Source organism: Panthera tigris, chromosome B3 (assembly GCF_018350195.1).
Source record: "Panthera tigris isolate Pti1 chromosome B3, P.tigris_Pti1_mat1.1, whole genome shotgun sequence".
Classification (NCBI taxonomy): domain Eukaryota; kingdom Metazoa; phylum Chordata; class Mammalia; order Carnivora; family Felidae; genus Panthera; species Panthera tigris.
In genome coordinates this window covers 37,842,389-37,867,231 of record NC_056665.1, presented here as the reverse complement: position 1 = coordinate 37,867,231, position 24,843 = coordinate 37,842,389, and the positions used below count along the sequence as shown (strand labels likewise).

The 24,843-nt window shown below is 39.7% G+C and overlaps 1 protein-coding gene across 7 annotated transcripts in view; it reads left to right on the top strand.

Moving 5' to 3' along the window:
* IQCH (IQ motif containing H) overlaps window positions 1-20,856 on the top strand; it is a 212,729-nt gene extending 191,873 nt beyond the window's left edge. For 6 of the 7 annotated variants that reach the window (XM_042988561.1, XM_042988564.1, XM_042988562.1 and 3 more), the window contains 4 exons: window positions 4,422-4,544; window positions 11,359-11,420; window positions 16,221-16,329; window positions 20,648-20,856. In XM_042988561.1, coding sequence (XP_042844495.1) covers window positions 4,422-4,544; window positions 11,359-11,420; window positions 16,221-16,329; window positions 20,648-20,761 — 408 coding nt within the window. In that variant the 3' untranslated portion in view covers window positions 20,762-20,856. Of the gene's footprint in view, window positions 1-4,421; window positions 4,545-9,695; window positions 9,829-11,358; window positions 11,421-16,220; window positions 16,330-20,647 lie in introns of those variants that run through there. The other variant, XR_006218555.1, reaches the window with a different exon arrangement.
* The last annotated feature ends 3,987 nt before the right edge of the window (window positions 20,857-24,843 follow it).

Sequence of the window (24,843 nt, the reverse complement as noted above, 5' to 3'; positions counted from 1 at the left end):
AAACCTAAAGAGATTTTATAGCATCAGAAGAGTTGATTACACAAGTCAACCTTTAAAAAAAATGTTTTCTGTTTGTATAATGCTTTGTACTTTAAATAGGCATGAGCTTATTTGATTCCCATGAAGACCCCAAAGAACAGATAAGACGAGGATTATCATACCATTTTACAGATTAGGATACCGAGGCTATGCAAAGTTAAGTGAGCTGCCCAAAGTCATAAAGTTAATTAAGTAGCAGAGCTCAGGTTTTCTGATTCAAGACCCTTTATGATGAAAAGGTTTCTTGGTTGGTTAGTTTTTAATTTCAATAACTTACCTTATTTGTGAAATTATTTAGTTTAACAAATGATAATAAGAGCTAACCTAACATTTTTTGACCACTTACTCCATGGCAGACACTCTTCCAAGGTCTTTAGATACTCATCTAATCCTCATAATAACACTGTCAGCTGTGCTATCTGGCTGAATAAAAGACAACCCTAGATTATCGACAGTATTTTCCTCTGGAAACTATGGAGTTAGTTAAGTCTGAAAAGAGTATTGGCATTATTGTAACACATTTTTAAGCACTTAATATAAGCCAGGAATTTCACCCAGCATCAGGGATACAAAGACATTTGCCAGAGTCCCTGTCCTTGAGAAGTTGAAAAGAAATAGAAAGTAGATTGGGGCACCTGGGTGGCTCAGTTAAGCGTCTGACCAGCTCAGGTCATGATCTCATAGTTCGTGGGTTCGAGCCCCTGCTTCAGATTCTGTCTTTCTCTCAATCTCTCTGTCTCTGTCTGTCTGTCTGTCTCTCTCTTTCTCTGTCCCTCCCCCTGCTTGTGCTCTCTCTCAAAAAATAAATAAATAAACATTAAAAAAAGAAATAGAAAGTACATAGCACATACACAAGGAAAAAAAACAAGGCCTCGTGTAGGTGCCATTTGAGTGATGGCCCCTCAACCTGTTGCTGCAGTTCTTAGGAGAAAAGACTGTGGACTGGCAGGGACAGGCCTAGTTCTTCCACTACAAAGAAGGAACTTGGCCTAGCCTTACAGACTAGGGCAGTCACTACATGGCAAGAGGAAGGAGACCTGCCCAGCAGAAGGGACCAAGGCTGAAGAGAGCCCCATGGTCTATTGGAGATAGCAATGAACCAGGTGGGCTGAGGCAGAGAATTCGGGAAGGAGAAAGTGGGAGAAGTGGTTGGAGCAACCCCCTGAGCCAGTGTGGGAGAACACCAGCCCAGGCATCTAGATTTCGTCTTATAGGCATGGAGGAGACACTGAAGAGTTCTGAGCACTGACCAACCTGGGTCTGAGAAACAATAATCTTGTGGTAACGCTCGGAACCCCAGGCACCGGTGGGGGTAGGAACAGCCTGGGAAATTACATTTAGTGTAGGTCCATAATGCTCTGGGGCCTGTAGACACTTTCAGAGAAAGAGCAATAACAATAGTAGCTACTGTTTATCAGGTGCCAGGTGCTGGGCTAGGTGCTTATTTAATCACTTGTACAAAGTACAAGTTGAATGACACATTCAAGGTCGGCCAGGTTTTCGACCTCAGTCTTTCTGACTCCATATAACTTTTCCACCACAGAATTCTGTGTGCATCCCCACCTCCCGAGTAGGAAGGAGAAGCAGCTGTCCAGGCCATGAAGCTCTGGCGTAGGATGGTGACGGAGGCAGAAAAGACACAGCCTGGAGACACATACCAAATGTCCTGGCTTTTCTTTCAGATTCTTAATGAATCAGAACCCCAGGTCTGGGAGGAGGGGACTTGCAGTCTGTCTCTGTAGAGACAAAGAAACCTCAGGATAGCCTGTCCTTACTTGTCGCCCAGTAACACTGGACAGTGAGCTCCTTCACCTTGCTTTGGAGCCAAGATACATGGTGTTGAGCTCGAGCCCACTACCTCTCTCCCTCACCGACGGGGGCCTAGTCTTGGGTTTGCTAGTCTATATGCTATGGCAGCATAAGACAAGTTTAGAAGACAAAAATAACCTTGGAATTATCTTGTGAATTCATGGTAATTACCATGCAATTACATGCTCAGTAACCACAATGGAATTCCAGAGTATTTACAGTTCACTTCCATATACAAAAACTCAGGCTTCTGGGCCTTTGTTGTGAAGGCAGGAACATGGCACAACCTGCCATGATAGGGTGAGCAGGCCTGGTGGTCATGCTCCTCCAGACTGAATGGCTGAGCCAGAACTTCTCTCAGCCAGTTCTTATTACCCCACCAATAATCCCACCACTGGGATAGCCCACTGGGGCTACACTGTCCTCCAAAAGATGTCTACTGGGGGCAAGGTCTGGAGTGACTGCCCTGAGTTATTCTCTGGGGATCTGCTGTCATTCTCTAGGGTCTGCTTCTGCCCCAAAGCACTCACTGACTGGATGCCCCCTGAATTACATTGGAAGAGTCTCTTAAGTCAGAGGAAGTGCTATAGACTTACTCTATTCCATGCATCCATTCTTTCTTCCTTTCAAGAAACGCTGAAATGCCTATTCTGTGCTAGCATCACATCCAGCCTGGAGATTCAGACACCAAGCAGTGGTCTGCCTTCAGAGAACTCCCACTCATGACAGGGAGGCAGCCAGGGGAACAATTCATGATAGGTCAGAGTGATAACAAAGCACAGCTGTGAGGCATGTGCGGGTCCAACAGATTTTCTTCTGCAAAATTAAAATTCTCGGTGGCTGCATATGGGGCAATACTAAGGGAGATGTACAACTCAAGATGCATCAGCCTGTGAGAGACTAACGTTTTTATAGATGTGGACTCTGCCTACATGTGGGAAGACCAAGCTTAACAGTGCTGAAAATGTGACCATCAGATATGGTACTTTCTGTAAATGTTGAAAGAAATGACAATATATGTGGGGAAATATGTCACAAAGGATGACTATGAAATCTGAGAGAGAGAGAGAGGGAATGCATGTGTTATACAGGCAGGGAAAGCCCATTCGTCCTCCTCTGGGCACTCAGTCAGCCCCCGGCTCCCCTGCATTCTCTCAGAGACAGAGAGAGCAAGTCTTAATGTTTCACAACAGTGTCAGGCCACTATGATCCTTGCAGCCAGCTGGGGACCCACAGTACCTCTTTTTCCTTCTCTTGTTCCAAGTCACTGCACAAGGGCAAGCACCTGGTTGCCCAGAACCCAAAGGTCCCCAAAGTTAAAAATCTGTGCCAGGCACCTTCATTTACTATGCCCAAAGGTTGGCCGTGGCCCTACACGCTGCTCTCCAAATTTCCAGTTATCCCAGGACAAACATAACTGATTTTCAAAGGCGAATATCACATCTCACAAAGGACATGCTACAAAATTGCCAAGATAAAATACTTTCTTGTATACATACTAAATTTTAAAAGTTTTTAGGAAATATTATAATTTAAATACTTCAGGCCTAGCATAACCAGTCTCTTTGGGATAGTTCCCACTGACAGGCAAGCAAAATAAGGAATAGCAGTTTCTCAAACAAAGAAAGCAGTTAGAATCAAAATTCTACCATTGGTCCTCTCAAGAAGGTGGACTACCCTTAGTGACTTGTTTCCAAAGAGTGTAGTACAGAAACAGGTAAAAGTAACTTTATAGTAAGAAACCTGGCGAAAACTACCTCAGCAAGATCAAAATTGGCATCATCCATCACAAGTTGTGTTCATACAATTTGATGTACAAGGTGATGAAAGTACCTGGGTAGTCCTCTTCTCAAAAACACATTATCCCAGTGTAGTCAGGAGGAAAACATGGGACAATCCCGACAGAGGACATTCTACAAAATACCTGATCCGTACTCCTCAAAACTGTCCAGATCATCAAAAACAAGGAAAGTCTGAGAAACCATCACAGCCCAAAAGAACCTAAGGAGACAACTGAATAACAATGCGTCATCCTGGATGGGACTGTGTAACATAAAAAGGGATTTAGCAAAAACTAATGAAATCCAAATAAAGTACAGGCTTAAGTTAACAGCAAGGAGGCAATTTGTGTGCTTATGTGACAAACATACCGCAAGGTTACAGGATATGAGATAGGAACTCTCTGTATTATCTTCATAACTTTTCTGTTAATCTACTTTATTTATTTAACTTTATTTATTTAGTTTTTTTTAGTATTTATTTAGTATTTAACTTTATTCTAAAGTTAAAGTTTATTTAAATATTTTGTGAAGAGGGGCACCTGGGAGGTTCAGTCAGTTAAGTGTCTGACTTCTACTCAGGTCATGATCTCGCTGTTTGTGAGTTCAAGCCCCGCGTCGGGCTCTGGGCTGACAGCTCGGGGCCTGAAGCCTGCTTCGGATTCTGTGTCTCCTTTTCTCTCTGCCCCTCCCCTGCTAGCTCTCTCTTTCTCTCAAAAATAAATAAACATTAAAGAAACTTTTTTAAACAAGTATTTTGTGAAGGGTCTTACATGCAACTGTGGTCTTTTCCAGTCACCAGCAGCCAGTCGCTATGCAGTGATGACGACCCAGCTGAAGCACAACAATCTCTCACTGGTTTTCCCGTATGTTTTTCTCCAAATGTGTAAGGCCCATGGCATCGGCTATGACATTGAGGTACGAAGGCCAAAAGTTGGCCAAGGTGGACCAAACATAAGCCTATGGGTGATCTCAGCAGCTAATAATTCAGTGTCCCTGCACACAGATATTCTCTAAACATGAGTTTGACGTGTATTTCTAGGAAGGCTGAGGGCTGCTTGGGGAAGGGTGAACGAGCAGCTCCACTGGCATGGGGGGCACTTGGTTCTCAGAAATTTAGCTCTGTCCCAAGCCTGCACACCCACCTTGGTAAAGCAAAAGCCTTGTAGCTCACCAGACTTGGGAGGCATTTTGGGGACCATCTCTTGATCCTGAAGCATGTCCTGAGCTCCCTGACCCCGCTCGAAGCTGCTTATCAATGAATATCCTCTGTCTGAGCCTGCTTGAGCTGCCATAACAGAACACCACCGACGGGGTGGCTTAACCAACAGAAATTTATTGCTCACCATTCTGGTGAGGACAAGGACACTAGTTCTATCAGATCAGGGCCCCACCCATATGACCTCATATAAACTTAATCACCTCCTTAAAGACCCTATTTCCAATACAGCTTCAGGGCTTGCTTCAACATATGACTTTGAGGGGACACGCAATTCAGTCCCTGCCATCCTTCTACTTCCATATAGTAGTTTTTTTCTAGAAGGAGTTCTGATAAAAAAAAAAGTTTTTCCCAGTTTTTGTCTGTTGCCAGTGATACTGATGGCTCCTGCCCAGCTGCTCCCAGATGAGAGCAAATGTGATGTAATATCACCTACCCAAACTAGAACCTCCATTTTGTGCCTAGAGACACATGTTGCTCTGAGAAATAGTTTCATGATTTTGCACTTCAGATTTTCAAATCTCTGACACTGATGGCTTATTCTAAGACCTGAGTGACCCATGCGCTCTTACCTGTGGAAGACCCATCCCACATGACATCACACATATTAAAATACAGTCACCTCCTATATTAAAAGTAACCTATAGATAATGACACAACTGAGCGACAACCAAGTGACCAAATGTTTTGATTTGCAGACATTCAGTTCTACATTTATTAATTTTCATTTCTCATACTTGAGAACAAATAGAATTTTTTAGGGGCCGACTCTTTTTGCAGACTCTCGAAAAGCATATAGACCTTAGACATGAGGTCAACAGTGAATAGAATGACCCAACTGCCACTTGGCAATCCCCACCACACTGCAGGGCACCATCAGAGAGTGTAAGGCTCTTCAGTTAGATTGATTTATGCTGTTTGTAAACACATATAATGGAGCTCATATTCCTTTAAAAATTACATTAAAACTGGTCATATATAAGAAAGAATGAAAAAGCCAGATTGAACTGATTTATCTGAAATTAACTGTTGCATTTGTTCTCTACAATCTTTTTGGAATTAAACAATTTTTAGCCCCAAACTGGTAAGACCGAAACACTTCCATGTACCAGAAGGTGGCTAAATCTAACTTTAGCTTTCTCTGAATATTTTTATTTTATTTTATTTTATTTTATTTTATTTTATTCTAAAATATCAAAGCAGAACGAGCTCTGTGAATAGACATATTTGGCAGGGAAAGTCGCCTGCCCAAAAGATAATATGCTCCATAACTTTCATTTCCCTGAAATTACTATTAGAGATTTATTTCTTTGGCTAAAGGCTTTCTACTTGATTGGAGTTCCAGTACTTCTGGGAAAAGTAAAGCACCAAATTTTTTACGTTATTTACACCTTTGTGACTCTGAGTTGATCAGATTCATTTCTAAGAACAAATTTTAGTACGAAAAACAAATTGCTATGGCCCCAGGGGAACAGAGGATGGTGTAGAGGGAGAAGTTCCACTGAAGGTGAGAAGAATAACAGAAAGGGGCAGAGGGGCACCCAAGACATAACTGGCTCTGTCTCCAGGTCACCTGAGCTACACACCCTATAAAGGACGAGAGATGAAATGGGGGAGAGAGAGAAATATGGATTGGGGGCAATGGAGTGACAGAACAATGTGAAGAAGAAAAGAGAGGATAGAATCCCAAGACAGAAAAATACACCAAAAAGGGGAAGTGGGGATAAAGAGGAAAAAAAGAACAAATCGTAACAAGAAAGTACAAGAAGAGAGAGAGAGGTTAAAAAAACCCAAAAACCAGGGGTGGCTCAGTCAGTTGGGCGTCCCACTTCCGCCCAGGTCATGATCCCACGCTTCGTGGGTTCGAGCCCCACGTCAGGCTCTATGCTGACAGCTCGGATCCTGGAGCCTGCTTCGGATTCTGTGCCTCCCTCTCTCTCTGCCCCCCAACTCTGTCTGTCTCCCAAAATAAATAAACATTAAAAAAAATTGTATTAAAAAAAATGAAGTCTTAAAACTCTGAGGTAAGAAAAAGGAGTCATTGGAAATTCTCCAACAATATCCTTGCTCCAGTTTTTCTGAGATGGGGTCTCATCTTTTCACACCCTAGGGTCCATCCCTTGTCTGAACTGCCTTCTTGTTCTCTTAACTGCATTTTCCTGAAAAGACGGGTGATGAACCAGCATTTGCAGAGCCCCTACTATGTGCTGGCCACTGAGCTAAGCATTAGCTTAGCTCTTCATTGTCCCTTTGACCTTCACATCTCTTCTGTATGAAGCTATTCTTTCTCCTATATTACACCAGGGGATTTCGTTTCAGCATTTCCCAACATTACACAGCTATGCACTTTGTGGAACTAACATTTGAATCCATAATTGTCCATAAAGGCAACTATGATTCTTTCTCTTACACCAAACGTGTCCCGTATGTACCTTTTCCCCCTTAGGACTATTTATATTTCTATAATCTTATTACCAACCCAGTTCAAGAATGCTGGGAGCTATTTCAAATAAAATAGTCCATCTAGATACCCCTTATGTATTCTTCAGCTGAAGGAGCACAAACTTCTCTATAGCCCCCATGACTCTCTCTCTACCTTACAAAAGAGAAAAAAAGCTATGTTTAATACTTAACTTCTCTAAACTGTTATTGCCTCCTTAGGTTATGCTGTGTCTAAAAAGATGAGTGTAGCCTCTGCAACCCCCTCCCACTCTTGATCAAATGTAATGTGGGTGCTCTTTCCAAAAACAGAAGCAACATTAATAATACATCATTGTCAATGTTCCCAAAAGAATCTTCAAAAGTCCTTATTCTCAACATTTATGTCTTTCTTCCCATTATGATCACAGAATTTCCAATGTTTTTCATCCAAGCTCTTAAGAGGATAAAAGGGAAATGAGATCACCTCACGAATTTATTTTTCCTTGCTGAATATTGGAAGGAAGCATTACCGAGTTTGTAAGCAACTTGGTGGGTCTCGTTCTTGGTATTTCTGTAATGCTACAGAATACCCCCACTGATTTCCTAATGAAATGAAGTTGTAATGAAAGCCATATGGAGAAAAGCGTCATGTTTACTGCCTGCGACAGTGTGGGGCAGGGCTGGTCTCACACATACATAGGCAGTGTGCCACGGGCCTAAATGGCTCCATAACCACCAGCAATCATTTTCTCAGGCCAGGGCATTGCCATGGTGGCAATCATTAGGGCTGTTCACAAATGTTCTGATTCTCCTCCTTGCAGGCACATAACAGAATTATTCTTCCTCAGCCTTTTCCCTGAAGTCAAGTATGGCCATGTAACTTATTTGGGCCTGTGAAATATGAGCAGAAGGGTATTTCATGCAGAAGCCTTCAAGAGCCACTTCATGAGTCTCCATGTCCTTTTTCCTGCTTTGGAAATCATGGAAGCACACTGAGACAGAGCCTCCGTTGCCTGGGTCCCTGAGGGTCCCAACAGTGACCAGAGACCCATGCCAGCCCATGTGGGAAATGGAGTATAAGCCAGAACCACACATTTGTTGTTATAAACAACTAAGAATTTGGTTGTTTTTTTAAAAATTATTGCAGCATAACCTAGGCTACCTGATTGATTCAGAAATCAGTATCAAGAAAAGGATGCTCTCCAGGGGCGCCTGGGTGGCTCACTCGGTTAAGTTTCGGACTCTTGATTTCGGCTCAGGTCATGACCTCACAGCTCAAAAGTCTGAGCCCCATGTCGGGCTCTGTGCTGACAGCTCAGAGACTGGAGCCTGCCCCAGATTCTGTGTCTCCCTCTTGCTCTCTCTGCCCCTCCCCCGCTCATGCTCTGTCTCTCTCTCCTTCAAAAATAAATATTTTGTTAAAAAATTCTTTAAAGAAAAGGATGCTCCCCAAACTAAAAACTAGTATCATTTCAATATGTAATCAGTATAAAAGTTATTAATGACATATTTTACATTTTTCTTTACTCAGTCTTTGAAAGCTATAGCACATCTCAATTTGGACTACTCATATTTCAAGTTCTCAGTAGTAGCCCCATGTGGCTAGTGGCTACCATATTGGACAGCACAGAAAGGGAAGCAGGACACCTGACAGATCAACCAGTCAGTGGTTCTCAACCCAGACTGCCCATGAGAATGACTTGAGTGAGGACCTTCAAAAAGTACAGATGGCCAAGCAGGGCTGGGATTAGGATGAGGCAAGTGACACCTGTACCCAGAGCACAAAATTTAAGGGAGTACAAAAAATACTCATTAAGAAAGATAAAACTATTTTAATGCATTATCTTAAAGATCAAAATTAATGCAAAAAAATCCATGGTCAATAAAATTTCATAATCTTAAATTAAAACATACCGAGTTTTTCCTTTGCCTCAGGCTCCAATATGGCTCAGCATGACACTGTATGTAGGGCCCACTCCAGAGTGGCCTACATTAAATCAGTATTTCTGGAGGTAGGGCCCAGATGATTCTAATGTGCAGCCAGCATTGAGAGTCACCGTTACAATCCAATGTGTGTCCTGATGCCCATATTTCCTAATAAAATGAGGAGTCAAGAGGCAGCCTTAATTCTGGCATGTGATTTTTTTTTTTTTTAACCAAATCTCATGAACAATTTTTGTGTTTGGACTCCCAGTGACGAGGAGTTCACGATTCCCCAGGGCGGCCATTTCCACTATTGGACAACTCCAGTGTTAGCTTTTTATTTATTTGGAAAAAGCTGTTTAAAATAGTTTTCAAAAAAGGATAAAATCATGCCTCTCATACAGATGCAAAAATAAAAACATGATAAACATTTTACTTAACAAAGAAAAATTAGATGCTATAATCAGTAGAAAAAAGAATCCAAAAAACCCAGATTATCTTTATAGATCAGGAATATTGAAATGGACATGCAAATGGAGAGAAAACTAGCTCTTCCACAGGGAAGCAGGTGAAGAAAATTGACCCAACTTCTACCAGACTGGAGAGAATCTGTCTCAGTCACCTACAACTTATAGAGTAGTAAGTATCTCCCACTGAATCAAGGCAATAGGGTGTGCCATAGACAACACATAGTTTCTACTGACGTACAAATTATTTTCCACACAACAAATAGCTTCCCTATATATTTTTACCCATTGCTCTCAGAAGAGTGGTTTTCAAATCCTGATTTGCAGGAGAATCGCCCAGGAAGTGAGCTAAAAAGCAAATTCCCTCCCAAAGATCTTGAATTTGGATGATGCCTTTTTAACAAGCACACTAGATGACTCTGATAAAGGTGTTCTGAGGATCATATTTCAAAAAACACTAGCCTAGACAAGAGATAATAAGTGTTGGCACGGTTGTGGAAAAAAGGGAACCCTTATGCCTGTTGGTGGGAATATAAATTGGCTCAGTCCCTGTGGAAAACGGTATAAAGATTCCTCAAAAAAAATTGAAAATACAACTACCATATGATCCAGCAATTCCACTTCTGGGCATATATCTGAAGGAAACGAAATCACTATCTCAAAGAGATATCTGTACCTCCATGTTCACATTATTCCCATAGCCAAGGCATAAAAAAACCCTAAGTGTCTATTGATGGATGAATGGATAAAGAAAATGTGTGAGATATATATATATACATATATATATATATATACATATATATATACACATATGTATATATATATATATATCTCCCATATTTCTTAATATATATACATATATATATCTGTGTATATTTTTATATATATATATATATATATATATCCATGAGGAGATATATATATATATATATATATATATATACACACACACACAGATATATATATACATCTGTCTCTCTATATATATATTCATGAGGATATAGATAGATATCTATATCTATATCTATCCATGAGGATCCCCTCAAGGTCCACTCATGTTGTAGCAAATTTGCTACAACATGGATGGACCTTCAGGGCATTATGTTAAGTGAGATAAGCCAGACAAAGACAAATACTGTATGATATCACTTATATATGGAATCTAAAAAAGCTGAGGTCAGAAACAGAGTAGAATAGTGGTTATCGGGCTGGGAAGCAGGGGCATTGCACAGATATTGTTAAAGGGTACAAACTTACAACAAGTAGATAAATAGGTTCTGGTAATCTAATGCACAGCATAGTGATTATCATGAATGATACCGTTTTATATAGTTCAAAACTGCTAAGAGACTAGGTCTTAAATGTCCTCACCACAAAAAGAAATGATAATTGTAGGATGTGACAGAAGTGTTAGCTAAGGCTAAAGTGGTAATCATATCACAATATATAAATGTATCATATCAAGGCATGGTATACCTTAGACAGTGTTCTATGTAAATTATATCTCAATTAACAACAACAACCCTGTCCTAGACCATATATACTCCATATTCAGGAGACAGCTTTTCCAAATGTGCTTCTCACAATGTTTGATGGTAGCTCTGGATTTCAATTCCAATCAGTCTTAGTGGTCTTGGTGTAGTAGGTTTCTTTGTTGCTAAAATAAAATGCTATTTCTTTTTTCCCAATTCAAATTTTATAGGACAGACAAGGAACTGTTTTTATATTATATGAACACCTGAAGAGAGACAAGTTGGGAATGTTGTGAGTACAAAGTGTGTCTACGAGATGTAATAAGCTAAGAAAATAGACTGTGACAACCAATAAGAACGATACTTCTCATGCATTTTAATCAGCATGCTGATTTACTGGAAGTCTATCTTGTTTTATTTAGATCTTCAACTATTTCATATAATGACTCTAGATATGTCAGTGGGGGTTCATAACAATAACTGATTAATTATCCAAAATTGATGGGAAAGAGGCTAGTTCCAACAACACATTACGTTCAAACACATACACATCTAAGGCACAGTGAATCTGATGAGGAACCAGCTCAGACATCCGTATTGTAGGAGGGCAGTTGTCATTCTGGCTTGCTTAGAGAAGTGTTCTGGTGACTTGGCAAGATGCTCCCCAGAAAGGCAGGATCCATAGCCCCTCCTCAGCTCCCGTTTCAGCTCTGCTACAATCTTCTCAAGATGCATGTTATGAAGAATCTTGCTAGCACCACTCAGGAGGCTGCTCTGTTTCCTATTTCCTGCAAATTTCTCTCCAGCATACTTTGGAGAGCTAACAAATTTGTCTTCTGATCTAGGATTCATGCTTTAGAGACACAATCTTATCATATCTTGTGTGTGTGTGTATATATATATATATATATCTTATCATATATACAAGACATACCATATCTTGTGTGTGTGTGTGTATATATATACACACACACACACACACAATCTTTTCATATCTTGGAATATGGCCATTTGATACCTCTAAGTTATCCTAACTTAATTGGGAAACTGTCCCTGTATTTCTCTTCCTTGTGACTTCTACCTTGGTGTAGACATTGTGGCCTCAAATTGAAACACATGTACACACTCAGATCTGGTCTCATGAAAAACCAAATAATAGACAATTCTTCTAGTAAGCATCAATGTCCTGAGCAGCCTCAGTTCCCCCTAGGTGCTTAGTCCCCTGGAAACTGGTCCCAACAGCTGCACACTGAAACAGGCAAAGATGTGCACAGGACAGCTCTCAACTCCCCTTTCCAAAGTATGGTCCTTTGTTTTACCACAGCAATGTCAGTTACAACAGGCCATCATCAGTGCAATGACACTCAATGTCACTGATCCCTTTGAACTCATGCAAATGTTTTGATTTCCTCCCCTTTGGAGCCAGAATGTGGCTAACAATTTAATCTAGTGTTTACAGTCTTAAACACCTCTCTTCACTTGGGTGGAGAGCTTGCTGGCTTAGTCGTCCCCTCCAGTACCCATCTTTCCCCAAGGTCCCATAAACATGTAAAATTCACTGGGTCATGTTAGAAGAGTCCCTTCACTGTTTATTTTAGGCTCTCTTCCCCACTCTTTTGTTATACTTTCAGGAGAGCAACAGGAATGAGACATAACACCCCAACAAGTATTCATTCACCTTATCTGCCTGGATGTTCGTGTCCAGGAGGAGAATAGAGCCAGGGACACCTCTGTACATGTGCAGGGAAGGAGCTACCCTCTGCTTTCCAGGTGCCTAGAGATCATACCAAGGAGCAACCAGCTCACAGCATTAGGAAAGGTCACCTACAGAGTGAAAGGGCATCCAGAGGGCTGGTTGGCAAGGAGCACAACCATAGGAGCTCAAAGAGGACGCTGCTCTTCTTACAGACCCAGGCCAGCAAGGGGGCAGCATAAAGAAGGCCTGTTGGCAGGTGGTAGAGCCCAGCAGAGGCTGACAGGCAGGAGCAGGACTTGCGTCCTACAATTGACATGATGAAACAGGGATAGTGTTAATAGGGCAGAGGCAGAGTTTCTGCAGTATGGACCACAGGAAGACTTATCCACATGGGTACTTCGGCACAGAGGAACCAAGCAAGAGGACAGCATCAGGGAATCGAGGAGACAGAAAAGACTAATGTGAAAAAGGAAACCCCCAATCATCAAACTGATCAAGCAGCAGGGCTGGTTTGATGCTGAAGCCCACAGAATGAATAATGTAGACTGGTGACCAAGAGGAGCTCACCCAGCTATGCCTATACCTGCTCCTGAGACTTCAGGCAGGGATGCCTTGATGGGCGGGCTAGCTTTGGTGGTGGAAATAGTCCTACTGGTGTAGATGGTATTACTACTCACATATCCTACAGAAAGGACACTGATGATTGACATGCGCCTCCTGAAGACTCTAGAGCCTTGTCCACTGCTTCCTATCTTATCTTTCTCATCCCTTCCTGTAGCCATAGAACCAGAGAATGTTGGAGCAAAGAAGGACCCTGGGAATTAACTGACTCTCATAGTGTACAAAGGAAATGGGGGCATTGAGTAGGGATGTGGTTTGCCAACATCACACAGTAGTTGTGTCTCATGACTCTGAATCTAGTGTGCTTTTCCCATATAGTATGGCTGCCTTGTATAGAGAACCCTATTATGGAAAAGAGATTCTCAGCCTACTGTGAACTGCATCACTACCTGTGCAATTTTGCACCAAGTTTGTTAATTTCCTTTTTGAGTATTAGGTAGGATTCAAGATTATCCCTGAAATTCTCACTTGCATGCAGCTGCGCTTTCTTGAATGTGCCATAAAAGGACGGAATTATAGTTAGTACAGCAGAAATTGCACTGACATGTAGTCATGGAGGTTGAGAAAGATGATTTAATAAACAATGGCCAGGAGACATTGTTTTTGAGAATTCATATGGAAAAAGGAAAGATGAGCAAACACATCTTTGTGTTGTTTTTGTTGATTTTCTCTGAAGCTTTAAGGAGAGGCTTTTCATGAGATGCCTGGGCTTTGTTTGGCTTTGTTGCCATCAGTTCACATCAGGCGAAGAACATTAATCAGCTACCTGTTTAGGAAAGAGGAGGGCTCCCAGGGGGATGACCTTACAGGCCAGAATTTGGTGGTTTGGCTTTGCCAGGATAACTTCACATTGACTCCATTTATACTAGTATATTTCTGGGAATAGCAGAATTCAAGAAGAACTTTCAAGGAAGGAAAATGAAGGAAATTCTAGAAATGAATTAATAGAGGTTAATTCCTAGGGACCATGGACCCCAGAAGCCTAAGAAGGGATGATGAGAGGGGCATGAATCCATATATGTGGACCCAGCTTCATACACACACACACACACACACACACACACACACACACACACACTATAATATTTTAAAGTATGGGTCTCAATCTTTAGTATATATAAGAATCATCTGGGGTTCTCAGTGAAACTATACATTCCTGGGTTCCAAACCCAAAATTTCTGATTTTGTTGATCTGAAGTGGGCCCAGGAATCTGTTTTAAGAAGCAGCCAGGGTCTAATACCTACTGACTCTGTGGCAATGAAATACAAATCACTTTTATTTATTTATTTTTAAATGTTTATTTATTTATTTTTGAGAGAGAGAGAGCAAGCAGGGAGGGGAAGGAGGAGAGAGAGAGACAGGGAATCTGAAGCAGGCTCTGCACTTCAGCACAGAGCCCGAACGGGGCTTGAACTCACAAACCATGAGATCATGGCCTGAGCTGAAGTTGGAAGCTTGACTGACTGAGCCACCCAGGTGCCCCAAGTACAAATCACTTTTAAAAATTATTGACTCTGGGGCCCCTGGCTGGCTCAGTCAGTAGAGCAGTGACTCTTGATCTCAGGCAGGGTCATGAGTTCGAGCCCCACATTGGGTATGAAGCCTACTTAAAATAAAATTTAAAAAAAATTGCTTTAATAAACAAAAATAAAAATTACTGACTCTGACATTGTCTTTGACTATTATAAAAGAAGAGATAGATACTAAAGTTCAGTAACTATGAGGGGTAAGCGTCCTTGGCTTTGGGGACTGTAACTCCAAAAGTTTGGAAGCATTAATCCAGTCAAAGTCCTTCATTTCAGAAAAAAAGAAGTAACTTCCTCCCAAAGTCACATAGCCAGTGGCAGGACAAATGGTCTACTGTCCTGGGGCCTGGGAAGCTTTCTGCTCCCAGCCTGACCCATGGGAAAGCCCAATCAGGCTGGAAGGCAGCCATTCCAAAAATGTTTAAGCCTTGCACTCTAGGATGACTTATTTTACAGGTAACAATTGGGAAGGAAGTAACCTAAAGTTCTTTGCAGTTGCCTGAAGTATCTTTGGTATCCTACCCTCAGGACCGAACAATTCTTAAAAATCAATCCATTCATTTCATCCGTTTTTCTCCTTTGATACAGAAAGTTCACAAAGTAACTAGAAGAAATAACCTGAAGTTTCGTTTCTAAGTTAAAATTTACAACAGTCTAGTTGTTTGAGAATATTCACTGACCATAGGACGGTATGCAGCTTGTCTCTGAAATCTTCTTCAAGTGTGTGTTCGGTTTTATAAAGATGCCTGTTCAGGAATGGGGCACATTCTCCTAGGAACATGGATGGAGCACACTCATACATAGCAGTAATTGCTTGCATACATAAAATAGAAAATAACTCCCAGACAAAAGTCTCTAGAATACTGAGGTGCAAACAGCTCTGTAGACAAAGACATTGTTAGGTATGAATTATACTTAGCAACAATTCTTTTAAACTGATTTCAACAATTTTTTAAGTGAGCTAATACTACTTTCCTAGCTCAGTGGTACCCTTTTGCTAGAAATGACTGAAGCTATTCTTATATTCTGCTAAGTTGATTAATAAAAAAATATTTATTGCACAAATCCTCTTTGTTGACAAGTTAAAATGGAGCCTCATCTTTCATATCTCCCTGAAGATTGCCACCTTGTGAGATTGAAAATACTCATTAAATTCCATCACCAGACAGGCACAAATGAGAGGGTGATTGTTTTTAAGCTTGTGAGGGGAATCGTTGGTAAACTCATTTGTTTGGATATCATTAACAGAACAATCGGTGAGGATCTCCAGGGGGTCCTCATGACCTTTGCTCGAAATCTCTTCATCATCCATCAAGAAATATCAGCACCTAATATGCAAGGCGAGACCAATTTTAAGGTGAGGTGTTAATTAACTAACGATTCTGGTTAATTTCTATACAAGGACTGAAAATACCTCATGCTGTATTGTAAACAAGTGCTAAACCATTTTTTTTTATTGTGAAGCAGTACATATCTTATAACGTACAGGGTCAATATTATAAGGTTCCCACTGAACCTGTTAGTTAAGTTTAATAGTCTGAAATTTTTTCTTTGAAATATAGTAGACTTGTTTTCTGATATGGGAGGTGAAACTGAAGTGTGACAATGGAACCAAAACGGAGACTGTCACAACCAAAAATCCTGAATGGAATCTACTTACATTTCAGAAAATGCCATGTCTGGCCAAGGATTCCTGGGGAATCCACCTATGTAGACCAGAGAAGTTCTGAGACCTCAGGAAGGATAAAGTGTCGTAGAGAGAAACAAAAAAAAGCCCTTGGCATACACATGGGTCATTTACTCCACTGTTTCTCCAAAGTGGAGCAGATATTTCATCACTAACCTTTTTGAAGGTGCCAGATGGCCTTTAAAGATGTTGGTCCAGAAAGCTACTTGTATGTAATTGCTTAGAAGTCTCCAAACTGGAGAAACAGGTACAAGAGCAAGAAAACGGAGCAAGATCCACACAAGAGTTTCCGAAACACTGGCAGAGCAGAGATAAACACTTCGTATTGATCACCAAGATCTGCATCTGATTCCCCGAATGGGCCTTCATCATGATTGAACAAACAGGTCAAGTAACTCAGAGGACTCAATCGGAAACCACATGTGATCCTTCTCTTAAATGGAAAGCCCAACAAAAGCTTGTTGTAAAGATGTAAATTTTGAGTGTTTTTTTCCTTGCATTAGAGCCTGTTCTAATAACAGTAATAATGATGATAATTCCTCTTCAATATGATTTTATGAGTTGGAAGAATGACCATTGCTTTTCCCACAACATGACTGAGAAGACTCAGTGAAAATTAGGCCCAGGGTTGCATCAACTTTCACTGGTCCAAAAGGACCTAGCTCTTCATTTATATTCTAAGTTACTGTCAACTAGTATCATTTCATCAGTTACTGCCATGTGCAAAATCCTGAGCAATTTAGTCTGCGTGAGCATAGTCAGTTTAGTCTGTCCAAAAATAATAATCAGTGCTACAGACTGAATTATGTCCTCCCAAAATTCAGATGTTGAAACCTTAACCCCCAATGCGATGGTATATGGAGAAGGGGCCTTTGAGGGGTATTATGTTTAAATGGGGTCAAGAGGTTAGGGTTCTCTGGATGTGAGTAGTGCCCTTATGAGAGACAAGAGAGTCTGTTTGCTCTCTTGCTTTGTCTCTACTCCCCAACCACCCTAAGAGAATACAGCAAGAAGGGATGGTTGCCTGCAAGCCAGGAAGAGAGTTCTTACCAGGAATTAAATTCGCTGGCATCTTGACCTTGTACTTCCCAGACTCCAGAACCATAAGAAACAAGTTTTTGTGGTTTAAGCCACCAAGTCTCTGGTTATTTTGTTATAGCAGCCTGGGAAGACTAAGACCACACAGACTCGGTAAACCCTGAGCTTGACAAAATGAAGGCTATTTCTCTGTTGTTTACCTGACTTTCAAAATCATCAAAAGTCAGATATTCTCAAGTAGCTTTTAAATATTTCATGGTTTCTAGCCTTCTCAGGTGAGTCAGTGTTATCTTGATTTTTTTTTACTCTCACCAAAAGGTCCAAAGGCAATAAATCTGAATAAAATAGAAATAATAACAAAAACCTGAAAGTGGAATAGATTCATTTTTGGTAATATTTTCTACCACCCTAGCGACATTCTAATAAGTATTTTCAGTTTATAAACAAGGATTTACAAAGACTGAATAAAAATGGAAGGTGGTGCAGATAAAGCATTTAACAAAATATAATACCATTTCCTCATAAAAACACTCAGCCTAGGAGTAAAAGGAAACTTCCTCAACCTGTTAAGGGTATTAGGAAAAACCCACAGCTAACATCATAGTTAATGGTATAAGACTGAAAGTTTTCCCCCTAAGATCAGGAGCAAGATGTCTGCTCTCACCACTTCTATTCATCACCATATTACCCTATTCTAGAAAGGGCAATTCACCAAGAAAAAGAAATAAAAGGCATCCAGATTTTAAAGAAAGAAGTAAAATTATCTCTATTCTTCAATAACATGATCTTGTATGTAGGAAATCCTGAAGAACCCAGAAACAACCTGTTAGAGCTAATACACTTAAATTCAAGAAGGACCCAAGGATCAGTAGTATACAGATATCAATTACATTTCCATATACTAGAAATAAAAAATACAAAAATATCTTTTAATTTTTTTAAGTTTATTTATTTATCTTCAGAGACAGAGAGAAAGAGAGCGAGCAGGGGAGGGGCAGAGAGAGAGGGAGAGAGAGAATCCCAAGCAGGCTCCGTGCTGTCAGCACAGAGCCCAATGTGGGGCTTGAACTCATGAACCATGAGATCATGACCCGAGCTGAAACCAAGAGTCAGACACTTAACCAACTGAACCACCCAAGTGCCCCCAAAATTATTTTTTAATTCCATTTACAATAGCATCAAAAAGAATAAAATACTTACGAATAAATTTAACATAAGAAGTACAAGATCTGTTCATCATAAAAGAAAGAAGACCTAAATAAATGGAAAGATACTCCATGTGTTCATGGAGTAGAAAACTTAATACTGTTAAGATGCCAGTACTCCCCAGATTGATCTACAGATTCAGTGGAAGTCCTAGAAATTCCTAGCTGGCTTTATTGCAGAAATTTTTAAGATAATCCTAAATTTCCTGTGAAAATGCAAAGGATACAGAATAGTCAAAACAATCTTGAAAGAGAAGAACAAAGAAGAAAGTTGCTTCTCAACTTGAAAACTTAACTACAAAGCTACAGTATTCAAGACAGTGTGGTACTGGCATAAGAATACACATAGATCAATGGAATAAACTTGAGAGTCCAAACTAAACCTGTACATCTATAGTCAATCGATTTTTAACAAGAATGACAAAATAATTCTTTTTAACAAATGGTACTGGAGAATACAGATACCCACATACAAATCAAGTTGTACCTCTATTACAAAGCATACACAAAAACTAAATAAAAATGGATCAAAGACCTAAATGTAAAAGCTACAATGATAAACCTCTTAAAATAAAACACAGGTATAAATCTTCATGACCTTTTGGCTAGCAATGCCTTCTTAGATATGATACCTAAAGTGCAAGCAACCAAGTAAAAATAGGTATTAGATAAAATGGAGTATTATTCAGCCATAACAAGGAAATGCAGTTCCGATCCATGCTACAACACGAATGAACCTTGAAAAGATTATGCTAAGTGAAGAAAGCCAGACACAAAGGCCACACATTATAGGATTCCATTTGTATGAAATGTCCAGAGTGGGCCAATCCATAGAGACAGAAAGTAGATTCGTGGTTGTCAGGAGCTAGGGAGGGGGGAAAATGAGGAATGGCTGCTAATGGGCACAGAGTTTCTATTCAGGGTGATGAAAATGTTTTGGAATTACATAGTAATGATGGTTTCTTCTGAGTATACTAAAAATCACTGAGTTGAGCTCTTTATAAGGGTGAATTTTATGGTATGTGAATACTACCTCAATGAAAAAATGGGGGAAACAGGTGGGGGGCATTTTTCTGCCCAATGGAAATAAACACTATCAGCCTACTAGCCCTCATTTTAGGATGACTAGACCAGTGCTTCTCAAATTATCTGTACTGAAGTTTTGTTTTTTCCAACTTACCATGGATCAGTACTTCTGTAAAATACAACAAAAATGAATTACTAGAAAAATGAAATAAAAAAAATTAAAGATGTATAAAATAGAAGTCCCTTTTTTTCCCCATTAGATTTAGCAGCCATAAAAATTTCTATGATGGTTTCCAAGTTCTTACTCTCATATTTTTTACTTATTTCAAGACTGATGACACAATTTGTAGATAGGTGCTCATTGACAGGAACGTTTTGAGTTTAACCAGTCTAAATTATACTCAAGTCAAAAAGGAACAAATAATTGGATGGGAGAAAGAGTTGTAAGGGGTCTTTAAGTAATGAATATTTGGGGTGCCTGGGTGGCTCAGTCGGTTAAGCGTCTGACTTCGGCTCAGGTCATGATCTCACGGTCCATGAGTTAGAGCCCCGCGTCGGGCTCTGTGCTGACAGCTCGGAGCCTGGAGCCTGTTTCGGACTCTTTGTCTCCCTCTCTCTCTGCCCCTCCCCTGTTCATGCTCTGTCTCTCTCTGTCTCAAAGATAAATAAATGTTAAAAAAAATTAAGTAATGAATATTATTTTTATTGCTCATTTACAGACCGCCATTGATGACATTGAAGCCATTCTAGGAGTAACAGAGGAAAACAAAATGAGATTTGAAGAACTCAAACAGTCCATAGATGCTAAAAACCCCTCTAAACCTGATAAATGAATGATCCTGGAATATATTGCTGATTTTAGATTTTAATCCAGAATTGAAAAAAGGCAACATTCTTTTTGCTGTGACGAATAAAAGTGGGGAGCTGAGTTAGTTTGCTTTGTTCGCTAGGAGGTGTAGTAGAACAGATTATAATGTAATGCTCCTTTAAAAAAATTATTTACTAAGTGATCTTAGTTTACTTACTAAACTAAAACCTATTTGTGCTTTTACTTGAGAGTGTTGAACAATCTCTTCTTCTGTCTGAATTCAGTAAGGAATATTCTAACAAGAAAGTTACAAGTCTTCCTGACAACACTTCGGGATCTACCTCTTTATAAACTTCAGGATTATGGAGCTTTTGTTTATCCTTTATAGAGTTTTGCCCTCCTATTTCTAACAGCATTTTGTCTTCTACATTTAAAAAATTAAATAAAGGCTTAATCATTGCTATTTGGCAAAACACAAAGGTCTTTTTTTCCCCAAGAAAATTACATTTACATGGATTTTTTAAGCGACCCTTTATCATTCACTGTATTTTTTTTTGTACCTAGCCACTATTGTTTGTTGTTGCCATTTTTCAAAAAGTAAGGCAAGCCAACATCTAGTTAACCAAAGCATCAGAATTTATCTAGGTGGCAGTATCTGCTCTTAGTTTAATATATACTGTAATTCGAGCCCTCTAGCTTGAATGCACATTTGTAATCTCTAATTCTCCATTTAATACAGCAGTAGGATTTTTACAATAGTAATCCGACAGAACCTTTTGAAGTGCAAATTTTTAAAATATGCAGCGTTGACACTCTCTGCATTTGCTTCACAATCATTCAAATATTTCAGTTATCATCCAGGTTTACCGAAGGGTGAAATATGCAAGTCACAACACAAAATCAGACTTGTTTTAAAGAATAACCTTTACATCTTTAACAATATTCTAATGTATTGGGGAAACAAGGAGGTTTTTTTTTTATGTATGGAGTTTCAGTAACGTTTAACTGTGCCTTAGCCACAAGCTAAGAGCTCCTGCGGTAAAGTCAACATTTTTGTGTGTGTCAGCTTTTGATTTTGCTATAGTTGGAAATACATGAATTAGCCAGGCTTCCTGCCTGTGCTAGGTACAACGATGACCTCTTTTTCTTGCCAGATCATTCTAATCCATATGAGGGGCCCATTGTCCAGACACTTGACGGATAGGAAGTGCTACATGCCCATTAGTGTCTCGCCTCCATTGAAGCCAGAGCAACATAAGGTCCAAGAGACTCATTAGTTCACTGGCACAATCATGTCCTGAGAGTAAATGAAACCCTCTGTCTCCTTATGGCTCTCATCTGCTCTGGACTTTAAAAGAAAACTGTCTCTGTTTTGTTCAGCACAGCAGTGGATCTTTCACATGGTGAGAACCCCTCTTAACAGTACAAAACTGTTTAATCTATCAGGGAAGTTTTGTATGTGAATTTTGATTAGCACTCTCAAGCCTCAAGCTGCTGGCAATAGTAAAATGAGTAAATGAGTTCACTCTCCTGTACCTTTTTTTTTTTTTTTTTTTGTACCCACCGTGATTGGTTTTCTCAAACAATGCACTTTCCCTCCTTGCGTCTCTCATTAGCATACACCACAGAATGCCTATTTCCAAATTCAGGCCTCATATTCAGATTCAGGTCTTACTAGAAAATTACTGGAAGTAAGGTTCTCTACCTAAAAACCTACAGCTTCAAAACAAAAGGAGAAAATTTGGTATGATGAAACAATCACTTCAGGTAATTAAATGGAAGAAACCAGAGGACCAGATGAAATTAGTGAAATGTTTTAATTACAGAACATTTGGAAAGAAGCATAGTCCATTATCTTTGAGCACATATATGTAGCAAAGATACTATGCTACTAGTAAACTAAGGTAAGCTTGGAAAAAAATCACATGTACGTGTACATTGTTTCAAGTATCCTGAACATAAATTGAGATGAGTTACTGAGCTTTTACTATTCTACCTAAGGAAACGAAGTATTTGTCAATAAGAGGATGTCCCTTTACTTATTACCCATTTTCTATTGATTTTAAAGAAACCAAATAGATAATATTTAATGATAAACTGCTGTCTACTTACCTACCTTCCATAACCTACTTACATTTACCTTTAATGAACACTTATGGGCTAAGCGTGTAATGTACTAGAAACTCCACATACATTATTTTATTGCATCCTTCCAACAACCCCAAGTGGGTACAGGCTACTACTGCCCGCACTTGACAAATGAGGAAACAGATTTAGTGAGCGTATCTCAGTGCATTTCTCAAGACTAAATGAAATTGAGGATTTGCTCTTTTACCACAAATTCTGGCGTGTTGCGTAAAGTAGAAAGTTCAGATTCACTTGTCCCAGATCACACAAGGGACTTACACTTTTTTTTTTATAACAAATCCTAGTGTTGCTTAAAGGACAGTTCAACTTACACTTACAGCTAAAAAATCAACTTGCACAATTCACAGCATCATGAGGCATCAGAATTACGTAATCAAAGAAGTCAAGAGAAGAGAATGTGGTGTCAATGGATCTGTGAGACTGGTGGAGGACTGATGATGCAAAGGTGCAGAAGGGTTTGGAAGCTGTGAAGTCGTGTTTGTTTGAAAATGCGTCTGAGGTCAAGAAACTAGGGAAGGGTTAAGAAAGGACTTCCAACAAGACAGTAACCTGGGAGGAGGTTAGGAGCTCTATCATCCTAAGAATTGCAAGGATCCTATTGTTTGGGTATAAAAATATGATTTTATCATAAGTAATATATTAGTAACCATCTGATAGCTTTAACAATTAATAATCATTTGTATGCATCTGGCCCCTTTCTTCTAAGGGCTCAAAGCACTTTACATTTGTTATCTCATTAGTTCCCAACACTGTCCCTTTGGGGAAGGTAATAAGTATTTTAACATTTAAATGTTTATCTTTCAGAATTTGTCAGGCATACATTAATGATATTTCCAAAAATGTAAATGTTCATTAGTTTTATTTTACTGTTCCTCTGGCTTCAAGGTGCATAACAAATTTGTTCAACTCTTTAAATGTACTAATAGTAGTAAATCCCATCCAGAAAACTATAAATTGCCAGTGGAAGTTGGGGGTTGGAGAGTGAAGTATATGCTGCTTTTCTCACTGGAAAAAGTTTGGTCCACTTCATTGCAAATACAGATGAAATGTGCCGTGGATCTCCCAAATCTTTTTTGTATCCCATTCTTCCCAAAAGGTGTGCCTCAGCAGGGTAAGGACTCTATCTATAAGCCTGAGCTAGACTTTGTTTTACTGATGATTGTATCCAAGTGGAACAGAAACTGGATACATTCTATCAGGAGTTACATCCCAAAGAGTCACAGAAGAGTGAGGGTCAGAAACTTGTCTCTCCAGCCCTCACTTTCTCTGGGCTGATCACACCTTCCTCAATTTTCTAACCAGAAAAATGGCAGCTAGTAATACCTGCTCCTCAGGGAAGCAGTAGAGATTAATTGGCCAATGCTGGGAGAGTGTTTCCAAGATGAAGCGTTCTACATAAATGTTTAAGTATTATTATTGCACTGCTACTTCCAATGGAAGTTCTAACTTTGAAATGTGATTATACACTTTCCCAAAAAAACCCTTCATAACCACATATATAGGTTTATTTTTCACTCTAACAGTCTAACTCATGGTTGTGAAACTTTATTGCACTTGATGGAGGACCCTGGCTTTTATTAGTTTTATACTGCTGGTTGCTGGGGTATTTATGTAAATGAGGGAAAAATACCAAGACAGTAAATAATAAGCATGTCCCTGCTGTTTAAAAATCTGTTGGTAGAAACAACTTTTGTTTGGTTATAAGAAGACCCTAAACATAGCACAGAAAATATATAGCTTCGGCATCTCTGTATAAAATAGCATTTTGGGTTTAGGTATTTTTTCGACACTGGTTTTCTCCCCAAACGTTTCTTTGCCACCCTGTAAACATTTCGTTTTACCTCTATAGTTGCTACCACATGTGTCATATGCATGTGTGCGGGAAAGAGAGAACAACGAGTAAAACTACATTTTAAGAATTTTTTTATTTAACAAAATGTTATAAAGTAGACCAAATAG